Source organism: Oryza glaberrima, chromosome 10, assembly GCF_000147395.1.
Source record: "Oryza glaberrima chromosome 10, OglaRS2, whole genome shotgun sequence".
Classification (NCBI taxonomy): domain Eukaryota; kingdom Viridiplantae; phylum Streptophyta; class Magnoliopsida; order Poales; family Poaceae; genus Oryza; species Oryza glaberrima.
In genome coordinates, this window is record NC_068335.1 from 6,832,562 (window position 1) to 6,860,409 (window position 27,848).

The following is a 27,848-nucleotide window of genomic DNA, read 5'->3' on the forward strand; positions in this document are numbered from 1 at the left end:
TCCTCCCATTGCATAGGCGCGCACCTACGTAAGTGGGTACATACACTTCCCCTCTCTTTTTTCATTTTCCCCTTTCTTCTTTTTTTCCATGCATACGCTTCCCTCCCTTTCTTGCTATATCATGTGCCTTCATGAGACGATTTAATCACAAGAATTTTGCATATCTTGCTCTCGCATTTTTTATTTGTGGACATACTACACGATATGTATATGGATGGATTGCATGATAATTAATTAACTAGTAATAGTTTCTTATTTACTCAAGAAAAAAACATGATTCAAAAGTGGTAAGTACTTAATCCATCTCCTACTCAAAACGGTTTTTTAGATACCTTAAGAAAAATAGAACCCTAAATTATTATAAAATACCATCATCCAAACTTTAGTTTGCCCTTAATCTTACATTTTTGACAAAATATAAGTACCCGCGCATGCGCGTGGGTCATCTTCCTAGTAACTTTAAAAGGAAATGCTGACTGGATTGCCACGCGTACGCCACGTAGGATAAAACCGCTCTGGATTCGGTTGAAGGGGGGGGGGGGTTAATTCGTCCGGTATAAAGTTTGGGGTGAGTGATATCTGGTTTTCGGGTTAAGGGGGTAATTCGGTCGATCGCGATAGTTCAGGTGCTAATTCATACTTTTTCCTTTATTTATTTGTGTAGAGAGTAAATGTTCATTGTGGAATGTTCTGCATGCATACATGCAACCAATTAAGATTAATTTCTATTAGTTAAACTCACAATGTTTAAAGTGTGAATAAATTTTTGTTGGACACGAAGTGACGGAGCACATTGATTAATGTGGATTAATTTCAAAATGATGGATATTACATGTTTTTTTTTATTTTGTGCACTTTGCTTAGAGGATGATCAAATTAGAATAGAGGGAGCAGTTAAAGGTGTATCTGCTCCTGCATAGGAAAAATACTCCCTATGTTTCATGTTGATCATCATATAACCAAAAGTCAAAAATTCAAGATTGATCATGATATAACCCTGTCTCTAACGTGTAGTATTATCCTATCTCTACTATTATAAGAATTGAAGATATTTCCGCGGTCCGTCAACTATGTTTGAGTCGGTTATAAAATTGAAGATGTTTCTGTGGTTCGTCATCCGTGTTTGAGTCAGTTTTAATTTTATGTTTTGGTTTTAATCTATATCTCTTCTCTACTTTTATAAAAATTAAAGATGTTTTTGCTGGTATTTTCGTACGTCATCCGTGTATAAGTCGGTTTTTAAGTTCGTTTGCTTTTGAAAATACATATCCTTATTTGATGGTTTTTAAGATCGTTTACTTTTGGTATACAAAACAAATCATATAAGAAATCTATTTAAAAAACTCGCATGCTAACTTGAGACGATCGGACTCCTAACTGTAGCACATGATTTTCTAAATATATATATATATCCAAGTGAACTCGAACAGTGAATTTTATTTTAACTAAACCATATAACAATAATAAAATTAAAATAGACTTCACCCGTTGCAACGCACGGGTATTTTTCTAGTTTAATTATACATGCAAATTAAGTTTGCATGCATGTAAATTAAGTTTTGAAGTGTGCATGTTTTTTATTTTTCCCCATCACATACTCGCATACAATGAAATATAGGAAAGTTAAGGCTTCCATGGTTTTAGCGAGAAAAACTTATATGATGACTAACAGAGGGAGTAAACAACAGTGCAGATGCAATTTGCAACTGAGGCACTAATAAAAATATTTTTTTCTAAATACATGGTCCTGCCTTGCAGTCTGGCAAAATTTAGTTCAATTTTCAATCGTACTCAACATGTAAAATGCACTCGAGACCCTTCATTTTACCTTGAAAGATCAGACAAAACTAAAAAAAAATCCCAAATCCCTTCCATCCATCTTAATACCACAATATTGCAGACGAAATCAAACGGGGCTCAGATCAGGGATTCGCTGTGCCTGACTTGACTGCCCTGATTACCACGGGAGATGCCTCGGACGTCGTTCACCACCAAGGGGCACGCGTTGCTCATTTTCAAGCGACTGCCTCGCCGATGGCCGGAGGAGAATACGGGTTCTGCCGACGGAGGAGATGCGAGAGCATCGTAGCCACACCGCCTTGTCGTTGCCGATGCCGCCACTGCGCACTGCGCGAGTTTTTTTTTTTTTTTTTTTGAAATTTGCGCACTGCGCGAGTTTGGATGGAGAAGCCGTATCAATGGTTCGGATGGAGAAGAAAACGAGTCTCAGCCCGATAGCCTAACGGGCCTGATGGCAAAAAAAATCCGTTTGACAAATAAAAAAAAGAAGGAAAGAGTCCAAATACGCTAGATTAGATAGAAATCTATATAGCACCCTAAAATTTAAAACTATACATCCAACCCCCTACTTTACAAAACCGTTCATATTACCTCCTAAGGTGGTTCTGTGTAGGGGTTTTTATCTAATTTGTATGTAAATTGGATGAGTTTGATCACATGACATACACATTGGACATATATATATATATATATATATATATATATATATATATATATATATATATATATATATATATATATATTGAAATCTCCACTGAAATCTTTCTTTTTACTACTTGTTAGCTCTCACTTACAAATAAGTATCAACATAATAATTGTATAATATCATTGTATAAATATAAATTGATGACTTACAACTGATGATATGCAAATATGTTATATTAGTTATTTAAAGTTGTTCGTTTAAACTTTCAAAATAAGAAAAATCACCTTATGGGGTAATATATATGAACGATTTTACAAAGTTCGGAGGTAGAGTTAGAACTCTAGTTTTAAAGTTCAGATTCTAAATGCATGAACTTTCATCTAGAGTTTATGGGGGTATTTAGACTTTTTTCTATATTATTCTATATACATGATTTATCCCCTATATACAGTCGGATAGCCCAACCGTGTGGGTATGTGGTACCCATAATATCCACACCATATCTATCATGCCGATGCCGGTTACACAGCCCCTCACCGGGGTTAACCACGAGAGGCCCTCTATCTTGCCAGGCTTAGCGTTGCCTCCTCCACACAAGTGGCGAGGCGTTGTCGGGGTTCGGCCCCTCCATCACCATCCTGGTTCGCTGCTTGGAGAGCCAAGGCAGTCTCTCCGGCGGCAGCAAGGTGGAGGAGAGGGGAGACAGGGGCGGCTTGGGCATGTGCATGGACAACGCGGGGTGCGGATATCATCCATCCACATAAGTATTAGATACTCCCTCCTTTTCAAGTTATAAGACGTTTTGACTTTGATCAAAGTCAAACTGCTTTAAGTTTGACCAAGTTTGTAGAAAAAAGTAGTAACATTTTCAACCCAAGACAAATTCATTATGAAAATATATTCAATTATTGATCTGATTAAACTAATTTAGTATTATAAATATTACTATATTTGCCTATAAACTTAGTCAAACTTAAACAGTTTGACTTTAACCAAAGTCAAAACATCTTATATCCTAAAACGGATAGAGTAGTAAGAAGTTATCATTTACTGATACGTAACAAGCAATAACCGATTGTGTGTCCACCCTAATGGTCCACCCTTTGCGTGTCCTGAAGTGCTTAGTAGGTTCTAAACAAAACAAAATAATATAATCCACACAACCATTAAGATATCAAAGTCTTCACATGGAAGTCAACTGTATCGAATGATCAGATATGTTAATGTAGTGAGACGTGATCAGCAATATATTGCTCAACCAGCTTAGCTAACATGGACAGAGTGGACTCAGTGGTGATCACACGTTCTCTCGTTTATGAACTGATATATAATATACTCTATATATACTCGAAGAAATCCTGCGGCCTCAATCGCGCTCTCGTCACACACCTCGGACATACAGCAATCATGGAACACATCCGCTCTTTCCTCCTAGCAGCACTGGCAGTCGTGGTGGCCGCGGCCACGGCGGCGGCGGCGGGGCTACCGCCGCTGCCATCCACAATGCCGGCGGACGTGCCGCAGCCGGAGATCCCGCCGTGCCTGAACGACCTGATGCCATGCGCGTCCGTGTACGACGACAGCTCCATGCTGGGGCCGTGCTGCGACGCGCTGGGGAAGGTGTTCAAGAGCGATCGGGCGTGTCTCTGCCAGATCTGGGAGATGGCCAGAAACGACACCAGGCAGGTCGGGAGCAACGCCCTCGACGGCGATCAGCAAATGTTCGCCCGGTGCAAGATCCCTGGCGCTTCCTCCACCATCTGCGACAACGGGCAAGCAGGTGCGTACTTAGTCGCAAATCCTGCTATTTATTCGATTTGTTTATGTGGAGGTCTTGCTTTGTTTGGTTTAATGCATTTTTCATAAAAAAAAAATGGTGCTCGGTGTTTTGCGATGGGATATATAGGATCGTAAAGGGCCTTTCTCACCCCAAAAGCTAGCCATTGAGGTGAGGGGCTCCCCCACTTATATCTTAGGTCATTTGCCCTTCCACAACCAATGTGGGACTATTCAACAATCTCCCCCTTCACACATTGGTGTCCCTCAGCCCTTCTCACCGCCCCTTCACCATATCCGGGCCCCCACCGGCCCACGGTCCATCAGGTATACGGGCCCCGCAGGCACCCCCTCAGCCCTTCTCACCGCCCCTTCACCGTATCCGGGCCCCCACCGGCCCACGGTCCATCAGGTATACGGGCCCCGCAGGCACCCACGGTCCATCAGGCCTTCACACACGTCTCCATCGGGCCAGAGATGTTAACCTAACCTGCCTCTGATACCAATTGTAGGATCGTAAAGGGTCTTTCCCACCCCAAAAGCTAGCCATTGAGGTGAGGGGCTCCCCCACTTATATCTTAGGTCCTTTGCCCTTCCACAACCAATGTGGGACTATTCAACAGGATATATGTTAAATTTCATAGAAATTGTTTATTAATATTATCAAATAACTTGAGAATGGTCAACAAAAACATTTGATGACCATCTAATTTTTTTTGGCGGGAATCGAGCATTCTATTTGCATACCCTCCGAATGGTTACTTTTTTTTGGATAATACTTCAAAAAATGCAACAATCAATTGGATATGAATCTACGCTGGTGTTACCTGCATTCGGCTGTATATAATCGCAGACGTTAGATACAACCATAGATTGACGCTTGAGATTTTTCTTTTCCTTTTTTCAATTAAACTCTTATTATGTGAGAATTTAAAGCTTCAGTGGTCTCCCATAATTGAAGTGCTAGGATTATAATTTTTAAAGATAATGTACCTATAGTATAAAGAATGAAAGAAGTGCATTTCTGGTGATCTTTTCAACCGATCGATTTTTTGTACTATTATACTGAAGTCTAACGAGTAGTATAGTTACTTTCGGATAAACGAATTTCTACCTTTTTGAAACGAGTAATATATTAGTTTAGGACAAGCGAATTTGCACCCTTCTGAAATGAGTAATTATTTTGCAAAAGTTTTTTTTGACGGATTTCATCAATACCATATGTCAGAAAAAAAAAATCGTAACTCGTGCGGCCACAGAAATTACTAATGTCGTCGTACTAGTATGGATGCGATATCTTGATATTACTCTGAAGCTTTTGAAATAATCAAATCAAATGGCTAAACAAAATCTACTATACATATTGGAAAATTACAAAAAATAGATCGGGCTGAAAAATTAGAGGATTGGAAGTTCAAAAAGTGGTTATATATATACTTACGTGAAAACAAACTAATAATATGAAGAAAATTTGTTCATTAAGAACAACATATATCTCTTTGGTGGTCACAGCTAATCTTTCTCTACCATAATTGGCAGGTCATGGAACATCGGCCGGCGACTCCTCGACAGGTATGCTTATACTTCCTTCGTTTCAGAAGGAAGTTGTTTGACTTTTTTTCGTCAAACTTGATTAAGTTTGACCAAACTTATAAAAAAGTTTAGCAACATCTAAAATATATTATTTTGATACTATGTTTATGTTATATATGTTAAAATTACTATTATATTTTCTATAAATTTAGTCAAATGTGACCAGGTTTGCCTAGAAAAAAGTCAAACGATTTATAATATGAAATGGTAGGAGTAGTTTATATATATAATATTGCATCTATGGGATCAAGTGTTCGTATATATTACTCTTAATTTACACAAGACACACACATAAAATTTGGAACAGTGATATAACATTTTAAATCTGTCTATACACTACAGTAAGGACTTCCATATACATTATTATAATGCACATTTAGTGTTTTCCTCCATTCATTTCCAAACCAATGTAAAAATGTAATTTGGTGTGCAGCAAGCTAGCATAAACCAATGTAACAAGAATCCAGTTTCTAACTAGCTTTCGATCGATAAGGCATGCAGTATCCCATATCCTGAGCATTAACAGTTTTAGCAATAAACGTCGTACATTTAAACAACCAAACATGTTTTGAAGATAGTCCTGTTTTGGTGAATTGTAGGCTCCCAAGCAAGAAATGCCTCACCTCACTCGAGGTTGACCGAGGCATTCCGGATCTTTCTTCTCCTTCAAATACTGTTCATTTTGGGAGTGTGAAGCACACTTTGGAAGACATCATTTTCCATATTCATCTCCCAGTTCAGTACATGTAACCACATATGCATGTTAGTTGTTTGACCGAGGTGAATGATTCGAAGACAATGGTCACTGTCTAGTTTTATTTACTTTATGCAAGTTCCACATTTTTTCGTTGAGCTAACTATGGATACACTACCTGAAAAACTATATATTTTAGGCTGCGAAGGCCCTTTCACTATATAGATGGGTCATATTTTTCACCTCAAAGGCCAGGCCTGCATACATAGTGGTGGGTGGGCTGAGGATCTAATGGTCAGTAGCCTGCGAAGTCGGCCACCTATGATTACGGCCCTATTTTCACAGGTGGCATGTTGAGAGCACCCACTACTTCAGCTAGGCTCATTTACGTATCGGTTTGAACAGGTCCATAGATGGTTTTGGTGCCGGTACAAATTATGCGGAACCACTAACCTAGGTTATGTGATTAGAGCTGGTTCTAGAACCGATACTTATGAGGAACTGTAGCACTAGTACAGAAATAGTCATTGGTGCCGGTTGGGAATTGGTCATAGGTGCTGGTTTTCAAACTAGCACCAATTTATCGGCACCTATTATTGAGATTATAGGTGTCGGTTAGCAATTATAGGTGCCGATTCATCCCTAACAACCGGCACCTATAAGGCATAGGCGCAAAAAAAAAAACAGAGGCTCGACAGCTCGATCAATCCATCAACATACCATCATCCGCAAACATCCCCAAAGCATCCCAAGCAGCACATCCATGAACACATTAATCATCAACATCCACATACCATCATCCATTCATCCAAAAACACATAAACATCAAACATGCACAGATCACCATTCTATAATAAAAAAACACGCAGATCAGGAAAGAAGAGAACGAAACCGATGAGGAAGACGCACGGAACTGAGGGACCAGCGAGCCGTTGTTGGGAAGTCGCCCACCGCGCCCCACCACTTGTGAGGCCACCCGCCACCCACCGAGCCCCGCCAGAGGGTAGCCGCCCACAATCATACCACCATGGAGGTTGTCGTCGCCGTGGAAACTGCTTGCTGTCCGTGAACCTCCTCCACCACTGCTGCCTCTGGCCGTGGAGGCGCCACTGCCGTTAGATCTAGAGGGGGGATGCAGAGGAAGAGGATAAGGGGGGGGGGGGGGGCAGGGATGCGAGAAAGGTCAAAGAGAGACCGCCGCTTGTCGTAGAGACCACCCGCCGCCTCCCCTTCGGGCGCCGCTGCCCCACCAGCTCCCCTCTCACCGGATCCGGCAGACGGGAGGGTGCCACTGCCGCGCGCCGCCTCCTCTCGAGCGCCGCCGCCTGCCGCCTGCCGCCTCCCCTCCCACCAGATCCGGCCGAAGGGAGGGCGCTCCCGCCGGCGGGACCTCTGCCCGCCACTGTCCCTCGGGCGCTACCACCGCCCACGGCTCCCGGCACGTACAGAGAGAGGGGAGGGGATGGAGGACAAGGAGGACAAAATGGAGGAGAGGAGCTGAGGAGATAAGGTCGACTCGGTGAGGATAAGGTCGATGCAATTTTTATTCGTTGAGGACACGCACGAATCAATCGGCTCGGCTCGGTCAGTTTCGATGGGTGTTGGTTTTTTATAATATATTATAGGTGTCGGTACTTTAAAAAACCAGTACCTATAGTATATTATAGGTGCAGGTTATTTTAAAAAAACCGACACCTATAGACTACAATATTGGTGCCAGTTTTTTCTGTTGAACCGGAGACTACAATATTGGTGCCAGTTTTTTCTGTTGAACCGGTGCCTACAGTGCTTAAAGGTGTCGGTCTTTTATTTTTCATTGTGCGGAGGTGGGAAAGGCTCATAGATGTCGATTTTAATTGAACCGGCACATATAAGACTGGTCTATACAAGGGTTTTTTATAGTGTAACCAACACCTATGGGTTTCTTGGGGATGCACCAGTAGCCCGATAGATGCTGGTGCTAGGCTAGAACTGTTATCTATGATATCACGTAGGTGCGGGTTTTGAAACAGAAGGCGGGACCTACGGGGCTGCTAGCTCATTCCTAGTAGCCTGATAGCCATAGATACCTATTCTATGCGATAACGAGCACCTATAATCCTACAGCAAAACATTGGCTGCTATGAATGTACCGCCATTAGCAGCCATAAAATATATCCCATCCACGTATTCAGCTTCACAAATTCACCGATCCCACACAATATTCGCATAATGCCATGTCCAAAATCCCCAATCATTCACATACATACAATCCATCTCCACATCAAAATTAATCTATACATAAATCCACACTACCACAGAAACCGTTTTTACAAATGGGCCGGAGCGATATTCGCCTGCGGTTGCACCAACCGCATGAGCCAAATCGTCTGTGAAAATGCGAATCTTTGCATGCGACCAGGGCACCCGTATACGAAAATCGCTTAAGCCGACCACATGCAAAGAGAAAAAATCACGAAAAAAATAAAATTCCAAAAAATAGAAACCCTAGCCGCAGCGATGGTGCCGCCGCCGGAGCTCGCCGGTCGCACGCGCTCCGGCTTCCGCCGCCAGCCACCAGCCGCCCTCGCTCCCACCGGCTGCTCCCGCCTCCAGATCTGGGCGGGATGAGGCGAACCACCGCCGGATCTGGCCTAGCTCCTCATCGTCATCGTTGGTGACGGTGAGACGGTGTCACGCCCAGAAATTCACTAGTAATTTCCGAACTTATTTGTGCATAAAACCCTCGTCCAGGAATCAGCCGAGATACACAAACTGACAATTCAATATACAAATCCATCATAATAATAACATTACATACTTACAAAAGAAAAGAAAACAGCAGCGGAATAACGGTCTAGCGATGGCTTCAACTCCACTCCCACAAGCAGCTCAACTGGGGTATAAGCCAAACGTCTTGTCCTTCTGGATCCTTTTTCTTCAACTGAGGTTGATTGATTATTGCAAGAATGAGCATATGACATACTCAATAAACCACATAGCAAATATGCAAGTGCACAAGGATACCAAAGGATGGCATAATATAGGCTCATTTGCAAAAGTAGCATTTAGCAAACATTTAAGAGAAGTAAAACAGTAGAGTAATTAATCATCAATTTTAATCAACACTGAACAGCACCCCAATGCTGCACAGGCCCAACCATCCTGAACAACCGTACCCGGCTGTACAGATCTAACTCCAAACCAAGAGCTAAACAAATTATTACCAGTTATTGCATCAATAATTATTTGTGAGAGGTTTGAGACTAATCACGAAAAACATTGCTCAACCCGCCCATAACCGCGGGCACGGCTATTCGAATAGTTTTACTCCTGGCCAGAGGTGTACCACTGTACCCACAAGACACGATTCCACACATGTTGCCATGCCCCGAAGTACCACCACGGTACTGCAAAGGGGGAAATCGTGACAATACCCTTCTCACAACACAACTCACCACAGTGCACCATTCCTGAATCATAATCACCCCCTCAAAAACCAGAGGCATGGACTCCCCAGCGACCCCCACGGACTTCTCGCCGCTTCTCAGTCTAGCACCCCATAATGAATCATGCTATACAAAAGGTAAAGCCGTTGCCCACGCTGGCTTGTGGTTGGCACGGTAAATGATTCACAACAGTAGCTCGCGAACCGGTCCTTAATTATCATGAGCACGACCTTCAAAACCATGTGCTCACAACCCGCCATTGTCAAGTTTTAATTGTCAATTAATTATCATAACACGATTAACCATCGTGAGCTACCATTTAATATAACCATAAATAATAATGTAGTATGTTTCATCCCATTAATGAGGTAATGTTTCTAAGCATGGCTAAGCAATTATATATATATAGCATTTAGCTGAATCAAACCAATATATAAGGTTCTAGCTAATCAAATTATAACCCATAGGAAAATAAAGTCATCTTCGGCCATTAATTAATTGGGAAAGGCTCACCACCCGATGACATTCGAAAATAATGCATAAGTTGAAATAAAACATTAGCTTTAAACAGGTTCAACATGATCAAAGGGTCGTTTGGGATCTTTGTGACTTGCCTTGAGCTTCATCAAATGCTTCTGAACCTTCCTCAACGAAAACGCTCTCCTCCGAAACGTCGGAAACTAAAGCGAAAGAACAAAATCAACAAAACAGTACAAAAACAAGCATAAACAGTACATGTGGATATTTTTAGCATGTAGATCTCAATTTTAGAAAAATTTAGCAACTTGAACCACTCGAATCGGAGTTACGATGAATTAGTTATAAATTTCTAAAGTTTTAATCTATTTGCATCTAGAAAAAAAACTGGAAAAAGGAAATATGACGTCATGCTGACGTCATCATTGCCGGCATGACACGGGCGACGACCTCGCCGGCGATAGAGAGGTCGGCAGGGCTATCTAAAGTCATCTACACGCAGAGGACGACGACGCGAACTCACCGGTACTAGCAAACGCGATGGACGACGACGAATGGTGGCCGGCGGCGAGCTCTAGCGGCGGCACGGCTCGGGTCGTCAGCGGCGGCGGCTCTCCGGTGACCGGCAACGGTGGCGAGGGGGCGGCCGAGGTTCCCCGCCTCCGTGCGCACCTAACGGCGGCGACGGGAAGCGGCGGCGACTGCTAACGCGACGGCGCGGCGCGGCTGGACGTCGGCTGGCGGCGGCGGCGGCGACGACGCTACGGGGGACGAGAAGGCTCGGGAGTTGGGGCAAACGAAAGAGGACGCCAAGGGGATGCTATTTATAGGCTTGGATCAGAGAGATCGGACTCCAAACGAGAGGATTTGAGCCGGAAAATCCGAGGGTTAGTTGGAGAGATAAACTCGAAAACGAATTCGATTCCGGCGTTGATTTCTTCGGGATAAAGTGCGATTCTTGGGGGAGAGGATAGAGGAGGATAAGAGGAATATTTCCCCTCAACTAATTTTGCAAACGGAGCACGGGATGCGGTGGATTTGGTGGAGGAAGCGGCGGCTGCACAGGTACAGGACGGCAGCTCGGGCTTCTGTCCAAGCTTGAAGATGAACAGTACACGGGGAGGCAAATTAGACTTTCGGCTGGGCTTCTACTTCCAAGGACTGATTAAAGGAGGGACAAAAAGCAGACTTCGGGAAAGAGAGGGAAAGGACTGCAGGCTGAGAGGAGACTAGGCCGAGAGTGAGAGGACTTTTCCTAATTCGGCCCGAAAAGGAAAAGGTGAATTTTAATTACTTTTCCAATTAAATTAATCACTGAAATGATCTTTGAATTGTTAAAAATACTTCTATTGCTCAAATAATTTCAAGAAAAATCTTGAAAATACTTGGACCCTCAAAGTATTTAACAAAATTATAATCAGACCATTTAATGATTAATTTAATATGTGGATAATTACTGAAATGTTCTTTGTATGATTAAAATTAAGAATTGAGCTCCGAAAAATCCGAGAAAATTTCAGAGAGTATAATTAACCATGGAGGATTTAATAAAAATTAAATCCATCCATGCTTTATATTTTGGAAATTTTATTTCCCACATTTAACTTCACTTGTAAATTAATGAACATTTAATATAAATTCTAATAATAATTTATTAAATAATTTATAAATCCTGAAACGAAAATCAGGACGTGACAGACGGGGATGGTGGTGGCGCCGCCGCCCGCGTCGCCACCCACTCGTCATCGTCGTCGAGGTCGACGCCACCGCCACCACCCGCATCGTCATCGTCGTCATCGCCGCCCACTCCTCGTTGTCGTCGGGGTCGGCGTCGGCGTCGGCGTCGTCGTGGTCGGCGCCACTGCTGTTGGTATTTCTAAATGACATTTCTAGAAATATAATTCCCAGCAATGACACAAAAATACTCCTGGTATATTATGGTTATAGAGTTTATCCGTAAGCGCACGGATATACAATTGTAGCATTTCACCCGAGAGTATTCAGGGGTATCGTATTTGCTTACTCCCGTGGGAAGATTATAGTACAGAGAACCGTACTAATAATTTTTATATTACTTGTAAAGAACATAGTCTAAGCAGGGGTTAATATAATTCATAGGGTATAATGACACACAAGTATAAGACTACTCATTCTCATAATAAACTATCTAAGTTAAGAGGAAAAAAATCAAACAGAATCTATTCTTATACTTCTAGTATACATATTATACATATATCTTAGCTATAAGATTAACTAGCTAATACCCTCTTTCCGATGCCCTCCTGGTACTTCGAGAAACCACCCCTGACTGCCGAATTCCTTACAACAGCCCGTCATGACCATACAACCGGGGCTAAATACGAAGGAGTACCTTCCCCAGGAAATTAACTTAGGACTATATACACGCGCGAAGAAATACCCGTACTGAGCTGTTACCATCAGCAACCCACCTCTCTTCCGCAGCATATAACCCTAAATAATGATACCCAGTATTTTAGACACCTCGCCTAAACTACCAGATAATACTCTAATATCATCGTCATAACATAGAGTAATTGCACAAGCAAACATACCATTGCATCTCCCAGATAAGCTAGCAGTATAATCAATATAACTCAGATATAAAGTAAAGTTGGCATTCATATACTTGGAAAGTACTACAATACTAGAATTGTATAAAGAAGAGTATTCTAAATAAAGTACAAGTCTTACAAAAGAAATAAGGAGAGCTGCTAGAGCCGTACCCAAACTCTCCCGAAGACTTCCGGACTCTGATTTCTATTCTATTCTTACTCCACTAGCTTGAGAATACTCACGGTCCTTCAGCATGTAGTAGGCTTGTTTTTCCTGATCACCGACAAGGTCGAGGTCGGCGTCACTCAAGAGACGTTACGGAACGTCAGCATCCTCCATCGAGATGTCTGCAGATGAATGAGTGCTAGACTCGTCATGATGACTTGATGGAGAGCCTGGTCCCTTCTTAAACAGACGAGACAGTCGCCTCCTCATTCTGCACAAAGGAAACAAGAACGGACTAACTCGGCAGGGGTTAAAATAACAAAAGTTTCACCAAAGCAACTTGGCAGGGGTTAGCTTCACCAAAGCAACTTGTTTTATGTAGCTAAGTGTTTGAATAACAAAATAACTCGGCAGGGGTTAGCTTCACCAAAGCAACTTGTTTTATGCAGCTAAGTGTTTGAATTTGAGGTAAACTAGCAATGCTTGAATGAACTTTGAGAGCAAAGCTTGAAGAGGGAATGAAAATGAGTTGAAATGGAATGGATTTCACTCTCCTGGCCGGTTGGCTTATATAGTGCACCCACAACGTCACAACTGACCTGTGGGGCCCACTAGCTGTTGCCTCGAAGAAAGAGGCACCCGATCGTTGGCCTGGCTGGTTGGGCCGAACCCCTGGTGGGCCCAACTAGCCCCACTTTCGGTCGTTGGATTACAACGGTCAGTGTGGTCGTGGCACAGCGAATTTTTATTGAAAATTTTATTTTGGTTTGCTCTGGAAAATTCATTTCAAGTAATTTCCTCAAAATTCGATCCTAAATGCAAATTTTGAAATTAAAACTTGTGTGATGTGTCACGCCCGGAATTTCTATCCAAAATTCCAAACGCTTACATGTGTGTTAAACCCTCGTCCAGGAATCAACCGAGGCACACAATAACAAATTGATAATAGAGTACAAATAAATAACTATTTAATATTCGCAAATAATAAATTATTACAGAGGTAGATAGTTCCTCTCAAAGAATAACCTTCTACGCAGCGGAAAAAAAAATAAAACTATGACAAACTACGGAACAGCTATGGCGACTCCACTCCACAGGCATCTTAACCAGAACAAGCTCAATCCTTCGGATCATCACCTTCGCTGAAATACTCCTCTTCTGATGATTGAATATTGCAAGAATGAGCATATGACATACTCAACAAGCCACACAGCAAATATGCAAGTGCACAGGATAACAAAGGATGGCATAATATAGCTCATTTGCATAACAGCATTTAACAAATATTTAAGAGAATAGTAAAACAGTTGTATAATTAATCAATATTAAATAAACACCATACAACACACCCGTGTTGCATAGGCCCAAACTCATTTGAACAACCAACCCCAGTTGAACAAATTAAACCTCCAAACTAGGAATATACCATTCCAAACCAGGAGTTACATTAACTAACATCGTTACCATTTAATGTGTAATATGAGACTAATCACGAAAAACATCGCTCAACTCACCCATAACCGCGGGTACGGCTATTCGAATAGATTAAACTCTGATCAGAGGTGTACCACTGTACCCACAAGACACAATCCCACAACATGTTACCATGCGCCTTAGTACCACCACGGTACCTCGGAAAAGAACTGTGACAATACCCCTCGCACAACACAACTCACCACAGTGCACCGTTCCTGGATCATAATCTCCCCCTCAAAACCAGAGGCAATGGACTCCCCAGCGACCCCCACGGACTTCTCGCCGCTTCACAGTCTGGCACACTATAATGAATCATGCTACACAAAAGATAAAGCCGTTGCCCACGCTGGCTTGTGGTTGGCACGATAAATGTTTCACAACAGTAGCTCGCGAACCGGTCCTTAATTGTCATGAGCACAACCATCAAAACCATATGCTCACAACCCACCTTAACCAGGTTTTAATTATCAATTAATTAACATCACACGATTAACCATCGTGAGCTACCATTTATTATAACCATCATTAATAACCACAGTATAGTATAATTTATATTTAACCCCTTTAGTTAGCTAATGTTTCTAGGCATGGCTAAGCAAACATACATATAGCATTTAGCTGAACCAATCCAATATATAAGGTTCACGCTAATCAAATTATAACCCATAGGAAAATAAAGTCATCTTCGGCCAATAACTAACTGGGAAAGGTTCACCACCCGATGACATTCGAAAATAATGCATAGTTGAAATAAAATAATAGCTTTAAACGGGTTCAACATGCTCAAAGGGTTGTTTGGGATCTGTGTGACTTGCCTTGGGCTTCCGCAAACGCTTCGGAACCTTCCTCAACAGAAACGCTCTCCTCCGGAACGTCGGAAACTAAAGCAATTAAACAAAAATCAACAAAACAGTACAAAAACAAGCATTAACAGTACATGTGGATATTTTTAGCATGTGGATCTCAATTTTAGAAAAATTTAGCAACTTGAACCACCTGAAACGGATCTACGATTATTTAGTTATGATTTTCCGAAGATTTAATCTATTAGAAAAAGGGAAAAGGAAAAGATGATGATGTCATGATGACATCATCAATGGTGGCCGGCTCGGTTTGCACCCTCGCCGGAGCTAGGGTGGTCGGCTGCGAATTTGGAGGACATGTACACGTAGAGGACGACGAGACGAACGCAACGGTGCTCACCAACACGTCTAACGACGACCGATGACGGCCGGCGGCGAGCTTGTGCGGCGGCGGCGGTTCGGTCGACGGCGGCGACGGGTCTCCGGCGACCGGCGACAGCGGGGAGAGGGCGGCCGAGGTTCCTCACCTCCTTGCACACCTAACGGTGGCGAGGGGAAGCGGCGGCGACGACGGAAACGAAGGCGCGGCGCGGCTGAGCGTCGGCCGGCGACGGCGGCGGCTTTCTCGGCGTGGCGACGGCGCTACGGAGCACGAGAGAACTCGGGAGATGGGGCAAACAAAAGAGGAGGACTATGGGGTCCTATTTATAGCCTTGGATTGAAGAGATCGGACTCCTCCCGCAAGAAATCGATCCGGGAAATCAAAAACTCGGTTTTGGAGATAAACTCGAAACGAGTTCGATTCGGGCAAGATACTCAACCATTTGCTCCGATTCTTGAGGGGAAAGATAGAGGAGGATGTGGGGATAAAAACCCCCCTAACAATCGGACTCGGGATGGCCGGATTAGACGCGGATTTGAGGGAGAAAAGGGGCGGCTCGGGCGACTTGCTTGGCTCGGCCGGCCGGCTGCTAGAGGAGGAAGAAGGGCCTGACATGTGGGCCCCACATGTCAGTGCCTAGAGAGGAGGGGGCGGCGGCGACGGGCTGGGCCGGCTTTGCCGCGCGGGAGAGAGGGAGTGTTGGGCCAAAAACGGCCCAACAACTTAAGGAAGGGTTTTTTGAACTTTTTAATTAAAATATTTTGTGAAATATTGTTCCAATTATTAAAAATACTTCCCTTGCTCAAATAATTCCCAGAAAATTCTAGAAAATAGAGGAACAAGCAAAGTATTTAATAAAATTTTATCTAGCTCCTTTTTATGTTGAAAATTTTCCTAGATTATTAGGGTTTAGCTTGTAGGCTTTTAATTTTAATTTCTAAAAATGATTTAAACAATGTATTTTTACATTAGACGATTTTTAGGGCGTGACAAACCTACCCCCCTTAAACGGAATCTCGTCCTCGAGATTCAGAAGAACTGGCGAAGAGATGAGGATGAGCTGACTTCAATTCATCTTCTCGCTCCCAAGTGGCTTCTTCTTCTGAATGATTGCTCCACTGAACCTTGCAGAACCGTATAACGCGATTCCTGGTATTCCTCTCGCTTACTTCCAAGATTCTGACTGGCTTCTCAACATAAGTTAAATCTTCTTGAAGCTCTATACGATCAGGATCTGCTTCCTCCGTAGGTACACGTAAACATTTCTTCAACTGAGACACGTGGAACACGTCATGTATTCCCGCCATTGACGGAGGCAACTCTAACTGATAAGCTACCTCACCCCTTCGACTAGCAATCTTAAAAGGTCCCACGAAACGCGGTGCCAATTTCCCTTTGGTTTGGAAACGATGAACACTTCGTAACGGCGTAACCCGGAGGTATACATAATCTCCTTCTTCGAAAGCCAAATCTCTGCGACGATTGTCGGCATAGCTCTTCTGACGTGACTGAGCAACGCGCAACCTTTCTTGGATAATCCTCACTTTTTCTTCTGCCTCTCGCAATATGTCTGTCCCAAAAACTTGACGTTCATCGGTTTGATCCCAAAGGAGCGGCGTACGGCACTTTCGGCCATATAATGCTTCATACGGAGCCATTTGCAAACTAGCTTGATAACTGTTGTTATATGAGAATTCCGCGTACGGCAAATTCTTATCCCAACTTCCACCAAAATCTAGAACACAGGCTCTCAACATATCTTCTAAAATTTGGTTTACTCTTTCCGTCTGACCATCTGTTTGAGGGTGATAAGCGGTACTGAAATTCAAACGGGTACCCATTTCTACTTGTAATTTCTGCCAAAACTTCGAAGTAAACTGGCTACCTCTATCTGACACTATCTTCTTAGGAACGCCATGCAAACATACCACTCTGGCCATGTATAACTCTGCAAGCTTATTCCCCGTGTAGGTTGTTTTGACCGGTATGAAGTGAGCGACTTTTGTCAACCTATCAACCACTACCCAAATAGAATCATGTCCTGCCGACGTTCTGGGTAGACCGGTTATAAAATCCATTCCTATTTCTTCCCACTTCCACTCTGGAATCTTCAACGGTTGTAACAGACCGGCTGGCTTCTGATGTTCTGCCTTGACCCGCTGACATACATCACATAGAGCCACATATTCTGCTATCTCACGTCGCATACTGGCCCACCAGAATTGTTGCTTTAGGTCTTGGTACATCTTAGTGCTTCCAGGGTGAATGGAATACAAAGTTTCATGGGCTTCTTTCATGATAGTATCCTTCAACTCCTTATTATCTGGGACGCAAATTCTTTCTCCTAACCACACAGTTCCTTGCTCATCTTCTACATAACCGATGGCTTTTCCTCTTCTCATGTTCTTTTTTATTTCTTGGATATCAGGATCATTCACTTGAGCTTCTCTAACTTGATCAAACAGAGTGGGTTGAGCTTCTAAAGTAGTCACAAAACCTTTGCTGACTATATCCAAGTTTAACTTTTCAAATTCTTGGCATAACTCCCAAGGTAAATGTCGACCTTCTGACATATTACAGTAGCTTTTCCTGCTAAGAGCATCGGCTACAACATTTGCTTTCCCTGGGTGATAGTGGATTTCCATATCATAATCTTTAATCAACTCTAACCATCTTCGCTGACGCATGTTCAAATCAGGTTGAGTGAAAATGTACTTCAAACTTTTATGATCCGTATACATCTCTGTACGGTTACCGAAAAGATAATGACGCCAAATCTTCAATGCATGCACCACAGCTGCCAACTCTAGGTCATGCGTTGGGTAGTTATTCTCATGAGGACGTAATTGCCTAGATGCATAGGCAACCACCTTTCCTTCTTGCATCAACACACAACCCAAACCGAGTCGGGATGCATCACAATACACTTGGAAACCTTTCCTCGAATCAGGCAAAATTAACACAGGCGCAGTCACTAGCCTTTTCTTCAGTTCTTGGAAACTTTGTTCACAATCCTCTGTCCACTTGTACTTCACTTCCTTCTGAAGCAGACGAGTCATTGGTCTGGCGATCTTTGAAAAGTTCTCAATAAACCTACGGTAATACCCCGCAAGTCCAAGGAAACTACGAATTTCTGAAACCGTCTTGGGTTGCTTCCAACTTAACACTGACTCGACATTTCTTGGATCTACTGCCACTCCTCCAGATGAAATGACATGACCAAGAAACTTCACTTCGGACAACCAAAATTCACATTTACTGAACTTGGCATAAAGCTGATGCTCACGTAGTTTCTCTAAAGCTAGACGAAGATGCTCTTCATGTTCTTCCTTCGTCTTGGAGTAAATAAGAATGTCATCAATAAACACCACGACAAACTTATCCAGATATTCCATAAACACCTTGTTCATCAGATTCATGAAAAAGGCCGGGGCATTAGTGAGTCCAAATGACATAACGGTACATTCGAACAAACCATACCGAGTTGTGAAGGCGGTCTTTGGTATATCTTCCTCACGGATTCGAAGTTGATGATATCCAGAACGGAGATCTATCTTGGAGAAAACTGTAGCACCTTCCAGTTGATCAAACAGGTCATCAATTCTGGGTAGAGGATACTTATTCTTGATAGTAACCTCATTCAACGCTCGATAATCCACGCACATTCTCTGAGTATGATCTTTCTTCTCCACAAAGATGACTGGTGCTCCCCATGGCGAAGTACTGGGTCTGATGTATCCTTTCTGAAGCAAATCATCCACCTGTCTCTTCACCTCAGCTAACTCATTAGCTGCCATTCTGTATGGTCTCTTATGGATAGGGTTGGTTCCAGGTACCAAGTCTATCCGAAACTCTATGTCTCTCTTAGGTGGCATACCTGGCAAATCCTCGGGAAACACGTCTGGGTAGTCTTGTACTATGAGGATCTCTTGTAGAGCAACTTGGTTTAAGATCACACCATGATATTTAGGAGAGGACACAAAGAAAGAAACGGTTTCCCCATTGCTACTGGTTAAAGTCACCTTACGGTTGGCACAATCTATAACTCCTCTGTGACGAGATAACCAGTCCATCCCTAAGATAACATCTAGATCTTTGGATTCTAGCAAGATAAGCGAGGATGGGAAAGGAACTTCTTCTATTTCTATAGTAGCGGAAGGACAATACTGTGTCAAAGATACTTGATTGCCTGGGGTATTAACTAGTAAAGGTCTCCCAAGACTAATAACTTCCATCCCATGATTGCTCGCAAAACTTTTAGACAAAAAGGAATGTGTAGCACCGGAATCAAAAAGCACAGATGCGGGTATAGAGTTAACAGGAAACGTACCCAAAACCACATCTGGTGCATTCTGAGCTTCTGCTGCTGCAACATGATTAACACGTGCCTTTGGTGCTAGAGCATTGGAGTTGTTCGGGGCTGGAGCGTTCTTCACGCGCCGAGGCTTAGGACACTTATCAGCATAATGTCCTGGATCACCACAATTGAAGCACACCCCTGGCTTGCTTCCCTGTTCCTTTCTGACGGGCTGGTTCTGAGCTGGAGTTGCTGCAGGACGAGCAACCATGTTGCGGTTGTCATTGCCACGATTACCAGTATTGTTGTTGTAGAACTGGCGTTGGGGGCGGACAACTGATGAAGATCCTCCTTGAGGGTACGATGGAGCTTGAGGTCCCGTAACGAGACGCGGCCTTTGGTTACTGCCCTGTTGTGCCTTGAATTGGGCAGCCCTGCGCTTCTTCTGCTCCATCCGGTTATACTTGTCTTCCTGACGAATTGCCTTGTCCACCAACTGCTGGAAATCCCGGAAATCCGTAGACATCAAGGCATAAGACAACTCATCATTCAGTCCCTCCAAGAACTTCTCCTGACGCTCTTCATCGGTGCGAACATCTTCCGGAGCATAACGAGCTAAACGGTTGAAATCATGGAGGTACTCGGTGACCGAACGAGATCCCTGGTTGAGTGCTCTAAATTCTCTCTTCTTTAGGGCTACAACACCCGTTGGTATGTGTGTCTTCTTGAAAGCGGCCGTGAATTCCTGCCAAGTAATAGGCTCTCCTTCAGCCTTGCCTTGGCGAAAATGATCCCACCATTCAGCAGCAGGACCATGCAATTGATGCGAAGCAAAAGAAACTTTCTCCTGCTCAGTACACTGGATCAAATCCAACTTCTTCTCCACCGCATGCAGCCAATCTCCTGCTTCTACTGGATTGGTGGTGCTTGAAAAGGTAGGGGGTCTCACACGTAAGAAATCTGCCAGCTTGTTTTGGGGAGGTGGGGGTGGATTCTGGTTCTGATTGTTTGCCTGCTGATTCTGTGCCTGCTGCACTAACAGGTTGATCAGTTGTGTTTGTTGGGCCAGAATCTGAGCTAGCGTGGGATCTCCTCCATTGTTAGCAGCTCCACTTCCACTTCCACTTCCACTTCTACTTCCGGTGCGCGTGTTCACCATCTGACGATAAGCAGAGACAACAGGAAAGAACGACAGAGAGACACCCTTAGAACGGAGTTATTTAATTAATTTAAATTCTATATTGCTCTTAACTGTGTATGATTACATTTAAATTGCATTAACACTATCTCACCAACTATCTTACACTCTGACAAGCAAAAGAACTAGACTCATGCTGTTACATCCCACCAATGATGTAAGCAACAACTAAAACCCACACACTCACAAGCAAACTTAAACAAGCAATCTAACACAGCGAACTACGGCAACGATCTAACTAAGCGACTAATCCCGCCTTGCGTCGGAACGAAGCGATGGATCTTCTTCTTCTGGAGTAGCTGGCTCTCTTTCTTCAGGGTCTTCCTCTTCTTCCTCATCACTTACGATGTCGATGACAGGTTCAGCACGATCGGGCACAGCTTCACCCATCACGCGAATCTTCGAAGCTAACTGGAGACGAGGTGGCGGACAGGTTCTCTTTCTTGCAGTGAGGCGAAGCTTGGGTGTTGGCGGCGGCGTTTCTCCTTTAAGTTCAGCTAATTCCTTCTGTAGACGGTACACTTTGCTCTCCAACTTGCAAATCTTGCCTCGATTCCAGTTTTCCCTGTCATGAGCTGCTTTGTCTCGCTCCACACTTACTGCATCCATAGCACTAAGCATGTGCACCGCATGCATCAGAGTGGCACTCTCTTCACCATCAGGACTGGTATAGGTTCCATAGTCTTGACCATGAGGCTTGTGAGGATGATACTGGAAAGCTGATGAATCCAACTCTTCTTCAAAGCGTTGACGCAACTCTCCCATGGCCACCAAAGCTGCTTCTTGACAAGCATGGCTGTACGATCTTCCTCCAGCTTCGAACTTAATGGACGGAAGGTCTTCACGATCACTAGCCAACGTCACACGAACACGACACTTCTCCTCGTTGGGGTCATGGGAAATCCGGCGATACTCAGGAGCAACTTCATAGCCTACTTCAAAAGCCATCAACCTCAGCTCCCTGACGAATCCTAACACCTTGATCAAATTTCTCGGTGAATGGGGCGGCATCTAAAGAAACATAGAAGGGAGGAATTAATGCATATTTTTAAGTTAGCTGCACCATCTAGACTTAACTGATTTGACCAAAGAGGAAGAAAAAAAAAGAAAAGACACATACTAAGCTATTATATATATATATTTTTAACTTTTTGGACAGAGACAAATAATTTTTTTGACAAACAACTAAAATAAAACTAAAATACTTATGATCTATTATAAGCACGGTACAGCGTCACCATAAGAAGGATGAGTAGTACTAGTGCTATCATGATTGTATCGATACCATAATAGATGTACAGTGCCGACTAATCAATGAAGTTTACTAAGGTGGAATAAGAAACATTTTGAGAAGAACAATTTTTTTTCTTTTAAAAGAAAAGAAAATGAATTAAATTAATTTTGTGCATAACCTTGCATGTGCTGCCAACTTAATTAATTTATAAGAGAATAGAGAAGAGCAGTTCTATTTTTTTCAAAATATTTTGAAGGCTACTTAAGGTTTACCATTTGGCTCATCCTAAGGTCAAGGTGGCTCTGATACCAACTTGTCACGCCCGGAATTTCTATCCAAAATTCCAAACGCTTACATGTGTGTTAAACCCTCGTCCAGGAATCAACCGAGGCACACAATAACAAATTGATAATAGAGTACAAATAAATAACTATTTAATATTCGCAAATAATAAATTATTACAGAGGTAGATAGTTCCTCTCAAAGAATAACCTTCTACGCAGCGGAAAAAAAAATAAAACTATGACAAACTACGGAACAGCTATGGCGACTCCACTCCACAGGCATCTTAACCAGAAGAAGCTCAATCCTTCGGATCATCACCTTCGCTGAAATACTCCTCTTCTGATGATTGAATATTGCAAGAATGAGCATATGACATACTCAACAAGCCACACAGCAAATATGCAAGTGCACAGGATAACAAAGGATGGCATAATATAGCTCATTTGCATAACAGCATTTAACAAATATTTAAGAGAATAGTAAAACAGTTGTATAATTAATCAATATTAAATAAACACCATACAACACACCCGTGTTGCATAGGCCCAAACTCATTTGAACAACCAACCCCAGTTGAACAAATTAAACCTCCAAACTAGGAATATACCATTCCAAACCAGGAGTTACATTAACTAACATCGTTACCATTTAATGTGTAATATGAGACTAATCACGAAAAACATCGCTCAACTCACCCATAACCGCGGGTACGGCTATTCGAATAGATTAAACTCTGATCAGAGGTGTACCACTGTACCCACAAGACACAATCCCACAACATGTTACCATGCGCCTTAGTACCACCACGGTACCTCGGAAAAGAACTGTGACAATACCCCTCGCACAACACAACTCACCACAGTGCACCGTTCCTGGATCATAATCTCCCCCTCAAAACCAGAGGCAATGGACTCCCCAGCGACCCCCACGGACTTCTCGCCGCTTCACAGTCTGGCACACTATAATGAATCATGCTACACAAAAGATAAAGCCGTTGCCCACGCTGGCTTGTGGTTGGCACGATAAATGTTTCACAACAGTAGCTCGCGAACCGGTCCTTAATTGTCATGAGCACAACCATCAAAACCATATGCTCACAACCCACCTTAACCAGGTTTTAATTATCAATTAATTAACATCACACGATTAACCATCGTGAGCTACCATTTATTATAACCATCATTAATAACCACAGTATAGTATAATTTATATTTAACCCCTTTAGTTAGCTAATGTTTCTAGGCATGGCTAAGCAAACATACATATAGCATTTAGCTGAACCAATCCAATATATAAGGTTCACGCTAATCAAATTATAACCCATAGGAAAATAAAGTCATCTTCGGCCAATAACTAACTGGGAAAGGTTCACCACCCGATGACATTCGAAAATAATGCATAGTTGAAATAAAATAATAGCTTTAAACGGGTTCAACATGCTCAAAGGGTTGTTTGGGATCTGTGTGACTTGCCTTGGGCTTCCGCAAACGCTTCGGAACCTTCCTCAACAGAAACGCTCTCCTCCGGAACGTCGGAAACTAAAGCAATTAAACAAAAATCAACAAAACAGTACAAAAACAAGCATTAACAGTACATGTGGATATTTTTAGCATGTGGATCTCAATTTTAGAAAAATTTAGCAACTTGAACCACCTGAAACGGATCTACGATTATTTAGTTATGATTTTCCGAAGATTTAATCTATTAGAAAAAGGGAAAAGGAAAAGATGATGATGTCATGATGACATCATCAATGGTGGCCGGCTCGGTTTGCACCCTCGCCGGAGCTAGGGTGGTCGGCTGCGAATTTGGAGGACATGTACACGTAGAGGACGACGAGACGAACGCAACGGTGCTCACCAACACATCTAACGACGACCGATGACGGCCGGCGGCGAGCTTGTGCGGCGGCGGCGGTTCGGTCGACGGCGGCGACGGGTCTCCGGCGACCGGCGACAGCGGGGAGAGGGCGGCCGAGGTTCCTCACCTCCTTGCACACCTAACGGCGGCGAGGGGAAGCGGCGTCGACGACGGAAACGAAGGCGCGGCGCGGCTGAGCGTCGGCCGGCGACGGCGGCGGCTTTCTCGGCGTGGCGACGGCGCTACGGAGCACGAGAGAACTCGGGAGATGGGGCAAACAAAAGAGGAGGACTATGGGGTCCTATTTATAGCCTTGGATTGAAGAGATCGGACTCCTCCCGCAAGAAATCGATCCGGGAAATCAAAAACTCGGTTTTGGAGATAAACTCGAAACGAGTTCGATTCGGGCAAGATACTCAACCATTTGCTCCGATTCTTGAGGGGAAAGATAGAGGAGGATGTGGGGATAAAAACCCCCCTAACAATCGGACTCGGGATGGCCGGATTAGACGCGGATTTGAGGGAGAAAAGGGGCGGCTCGGGCGACTTGCTTGGCTCGGCCGGCCGGCTGCTAGAGGAGGAAGAAGGGCCTGACATGTGGGCCCCACATGTCAGTGCCTAGAGAGGAGGGGGCGGCGGCGACGGGCTGGGCCGGCTTTGCCGCGCGGGAGAGAGGGAGTGTTGGGCCAAAAACGGCCCAACAACTTAAGGAAGGGTTTTTTGAACTTTTTAATTAAAATATTTTGTGAAATATTGTTCCAATTATTAAAAATACTTCCCTTGCTCAAATAATTCCCAGAAAATTCTAGAAAATAGAGGAACAAGCAAAGTATTTAATAAAATTTTATCTAGCTCCTTTTTATGTTGAAAATTTTCCTAGATTATTAGGGTTTAGCTTGTAGGCTTTTAATTTTAATTTCTAAAAATGATTTAAACAATGTATTTTTACATTAGACGATTTTTAGGGCGTGACATGATGCAAAAATTCAAATTGATGGAAATAAATATGCGGATACATACCAATTTACCTGCTGGAGAAGTCGTGCCATTTTGGGTCCAACGTGCAAGACCGTACCTCCCTTCAGTTTAGTTCACAGATTTTCCACCTGTCTCCGGAGGTGATGGAGCGGGCATCTTTTGCTTTTCCTTCCACACCTTCTTTGGTTTTGGTGCGGGAGACGGCTTCCTCTGTGCCGGCTTCTCTATCTTTTTGGCCGGTGTATTGGGTTTCACCAGCGTCTTCCAATAACAGTTCCTGGGAATAGTTATTTCCTTTTCCAGGAAATTATGCATGAACTTCACTAGGCTGTCCGTCTTGGGTTGCTCCACTTCGACCACTTGGATGTTCTGCGGGTTTGGCCCGTATTTTATCTGGACCATGGAGCATTGTTCGGTCCTCGGCTGTAACTCAAATTTTTCTTTCTTCCTGTTGATATGGAAACGGATACTTCCTATTCCCACATCAATGTTGGCATCCGCGGTGCTAAGGAGCGGACGCCCCAAAATGAGCGGCATCTCCTTTTCAGTGTCCATGTCAAGCACCACGAAGTCGACCGGGATGAAGAAATCCCGAATCTTGACCGGTACATCCTCCGCTATCCTAGCAGGGTAGCGGACCGACGAGTCGGCCAGCTGTAGGCGCATCGGTCTTGGTGCTAACACCGTGAAGTTGAGCTTATCGAAGACGTCTTTGGGCATGACGCTTACGCTTGCTCCTAAGTTGTAGAGGGCTTGGTCGAATTTCTGTCCCGATCAAGCAAGTGATCATGGGACACCCCGGATCCTTCTTCTTTTCCGGGAGCTTGTGGACTATGACGTTGCTGCACTGCTCCGTCAGCTTGACCACCTCAGTTGTTGGGAGTGGTCTTTCGTTGTTGAGTAAATCCTTGAGATAACGTGCGTATGTTGCTACTTGCATGGCATCCAACACCGGCACGTTGATGTGGATCTTCTGAATCACCTCAACAAAACGAGCGAACTGCTTGTCTATTGATAGTTTCCTGCTTCTCTGAGGAAATGGCAGCAATCGTGTGTCCGTACTCCTGCGGCACGGTCTTTCCTGGCTGAACTTCTACATCAGCCGTGCTTCCAGATGGTGCTTCTCGAGTAACACTGCTAATCCCTGCAGGGTTAGGATATGGCGGATCACAAGTGGACTTACCTCCCCTCGTTGCGATCACCTTAACATTTTCAACAAAGGGTTCGGATTGCCCCGGAATCCTCCCAGATTCAGTTGTAGGTACTAAAGCAGCCGATTGAGCCAGCTGGGTTTCAATCATTTTATTTAAGCTCAGCTGGTTTTGAAATGAAGAAGCAAAGCCATCTATCTTAACATTTATATTTTCTAAGATCTTGTCATTAGCAGCTAGCTTTTTGTTTAGAGCATCTGTGGTTTTAGCTTACGCAAGGACGATATCTTTCAAGGAGGGTTGCTTAGAAAAAGTTACCGTTGTTATTACCTCCTTGGTAATATGGGCGTGGCTGGTTCCATCCCTGACCTCCTTGTGGATGAAATCCGTTGTTATTGCCCATGTACATCACCTCTTCACGGGTTTCTGGGTAGTCATTCCCAGAGTGGCCCGTGCTGCCGTAGACCTCACACGTGACGTGTGAGTCCAAGGCCTTGATGGAGCCTTGTGGCCTTTTCTCATGGTCATCCAAGCATTTCATGAGGAGGTCCAGCTTGGCAGCAAGCATTCCCGTCTCCTTGACGATGTGCATGCCTCGCTGACGGGTCTGAAGTCGTTCCTTGCTCCAGCCCATATTGGAGACCATTTTCTCTATCAGATCGACGGCTCCTCGTTCCGTCTTTGAGAAAAAGGTTCCTCCAGCTGCCACGTCCAGGTGATCACGAGACGTGGGAGTGAGTCCATTATAAAAGTTCTGCAGGATCAGCCAGACGTCCATCCCATAATGAGGATAGGCAGCCACGTATTCCTGAAGTCATTCCCACGCCTTGGGAATGGACTCATCCCTTGTCTACTGGAAACTTGAAATTCTTCCATGAAGGGCGTTGGTTTTGCCCATCGGGAAGAACTTTGACAGGAATGTCGTTGAACATTTGTCCCAGATATTGATCATAGCACGGTTGGCATAAAACCATTGTTTCGCTTTCCCAAGGAGGGAAAACGGAAACAGTCGCAGCTTGACGGTGTCAGAA

The 27,848-nt window shown here is 43.7% G+C and overlaps 1 protein-coding gene across 1 annotated transcript; it reads left to right on the plus strand.

Moving 5' to 3' along the window:
- The first annotated feature begins 3,822 nt into the window (after positions 1–3,822).
- LOC127753362 (uncharacterized) lies at positions 3,823–6,726 on the plus strand. Its single transcript, XM_052278836.1, has 3 exons — positions 3,823–4,226; positions 5,762–5,794; positions 6,415–6,726. The coding sequence occupies exons 1-3, from the start codon at positions 3,854–3,856 to the stop codon at positions 6,507–6,509; spliced, it is 501 nt and encodes a 166-aa protein (XP_052134796.1). The 5' UTR covers positions 3,823–3,853; the 3' UTR covers positions 6,510–6,726.
- The last annotated feature ends 21,122 nt before the right edge of the window (positions 6,727–27,848 follow it).

Coding starts and splice junctions, on each gene's coding strand:
- LOC127753362 (XM_052278836.1), top strand. CDS start 3,854: ATGGAACACATCCGCTCTTTCCTCCTAGCAGCACTGGCAGTCGTGGTG. Junction 4,227..5,761: donor CTGCGACAACGGGCAAGCAG/GTGCGTACTTAG, acceptor CATAATTGGCAG/GTCATGGAACATCGGCCGGC. Junction 5,795..6,414: donor GGCCGGCGACTCCTCGACAG/GTATGCTTATAC, acceptor GGTGAATTGTAG/GCTCCCAAGCAAGAAATGCC.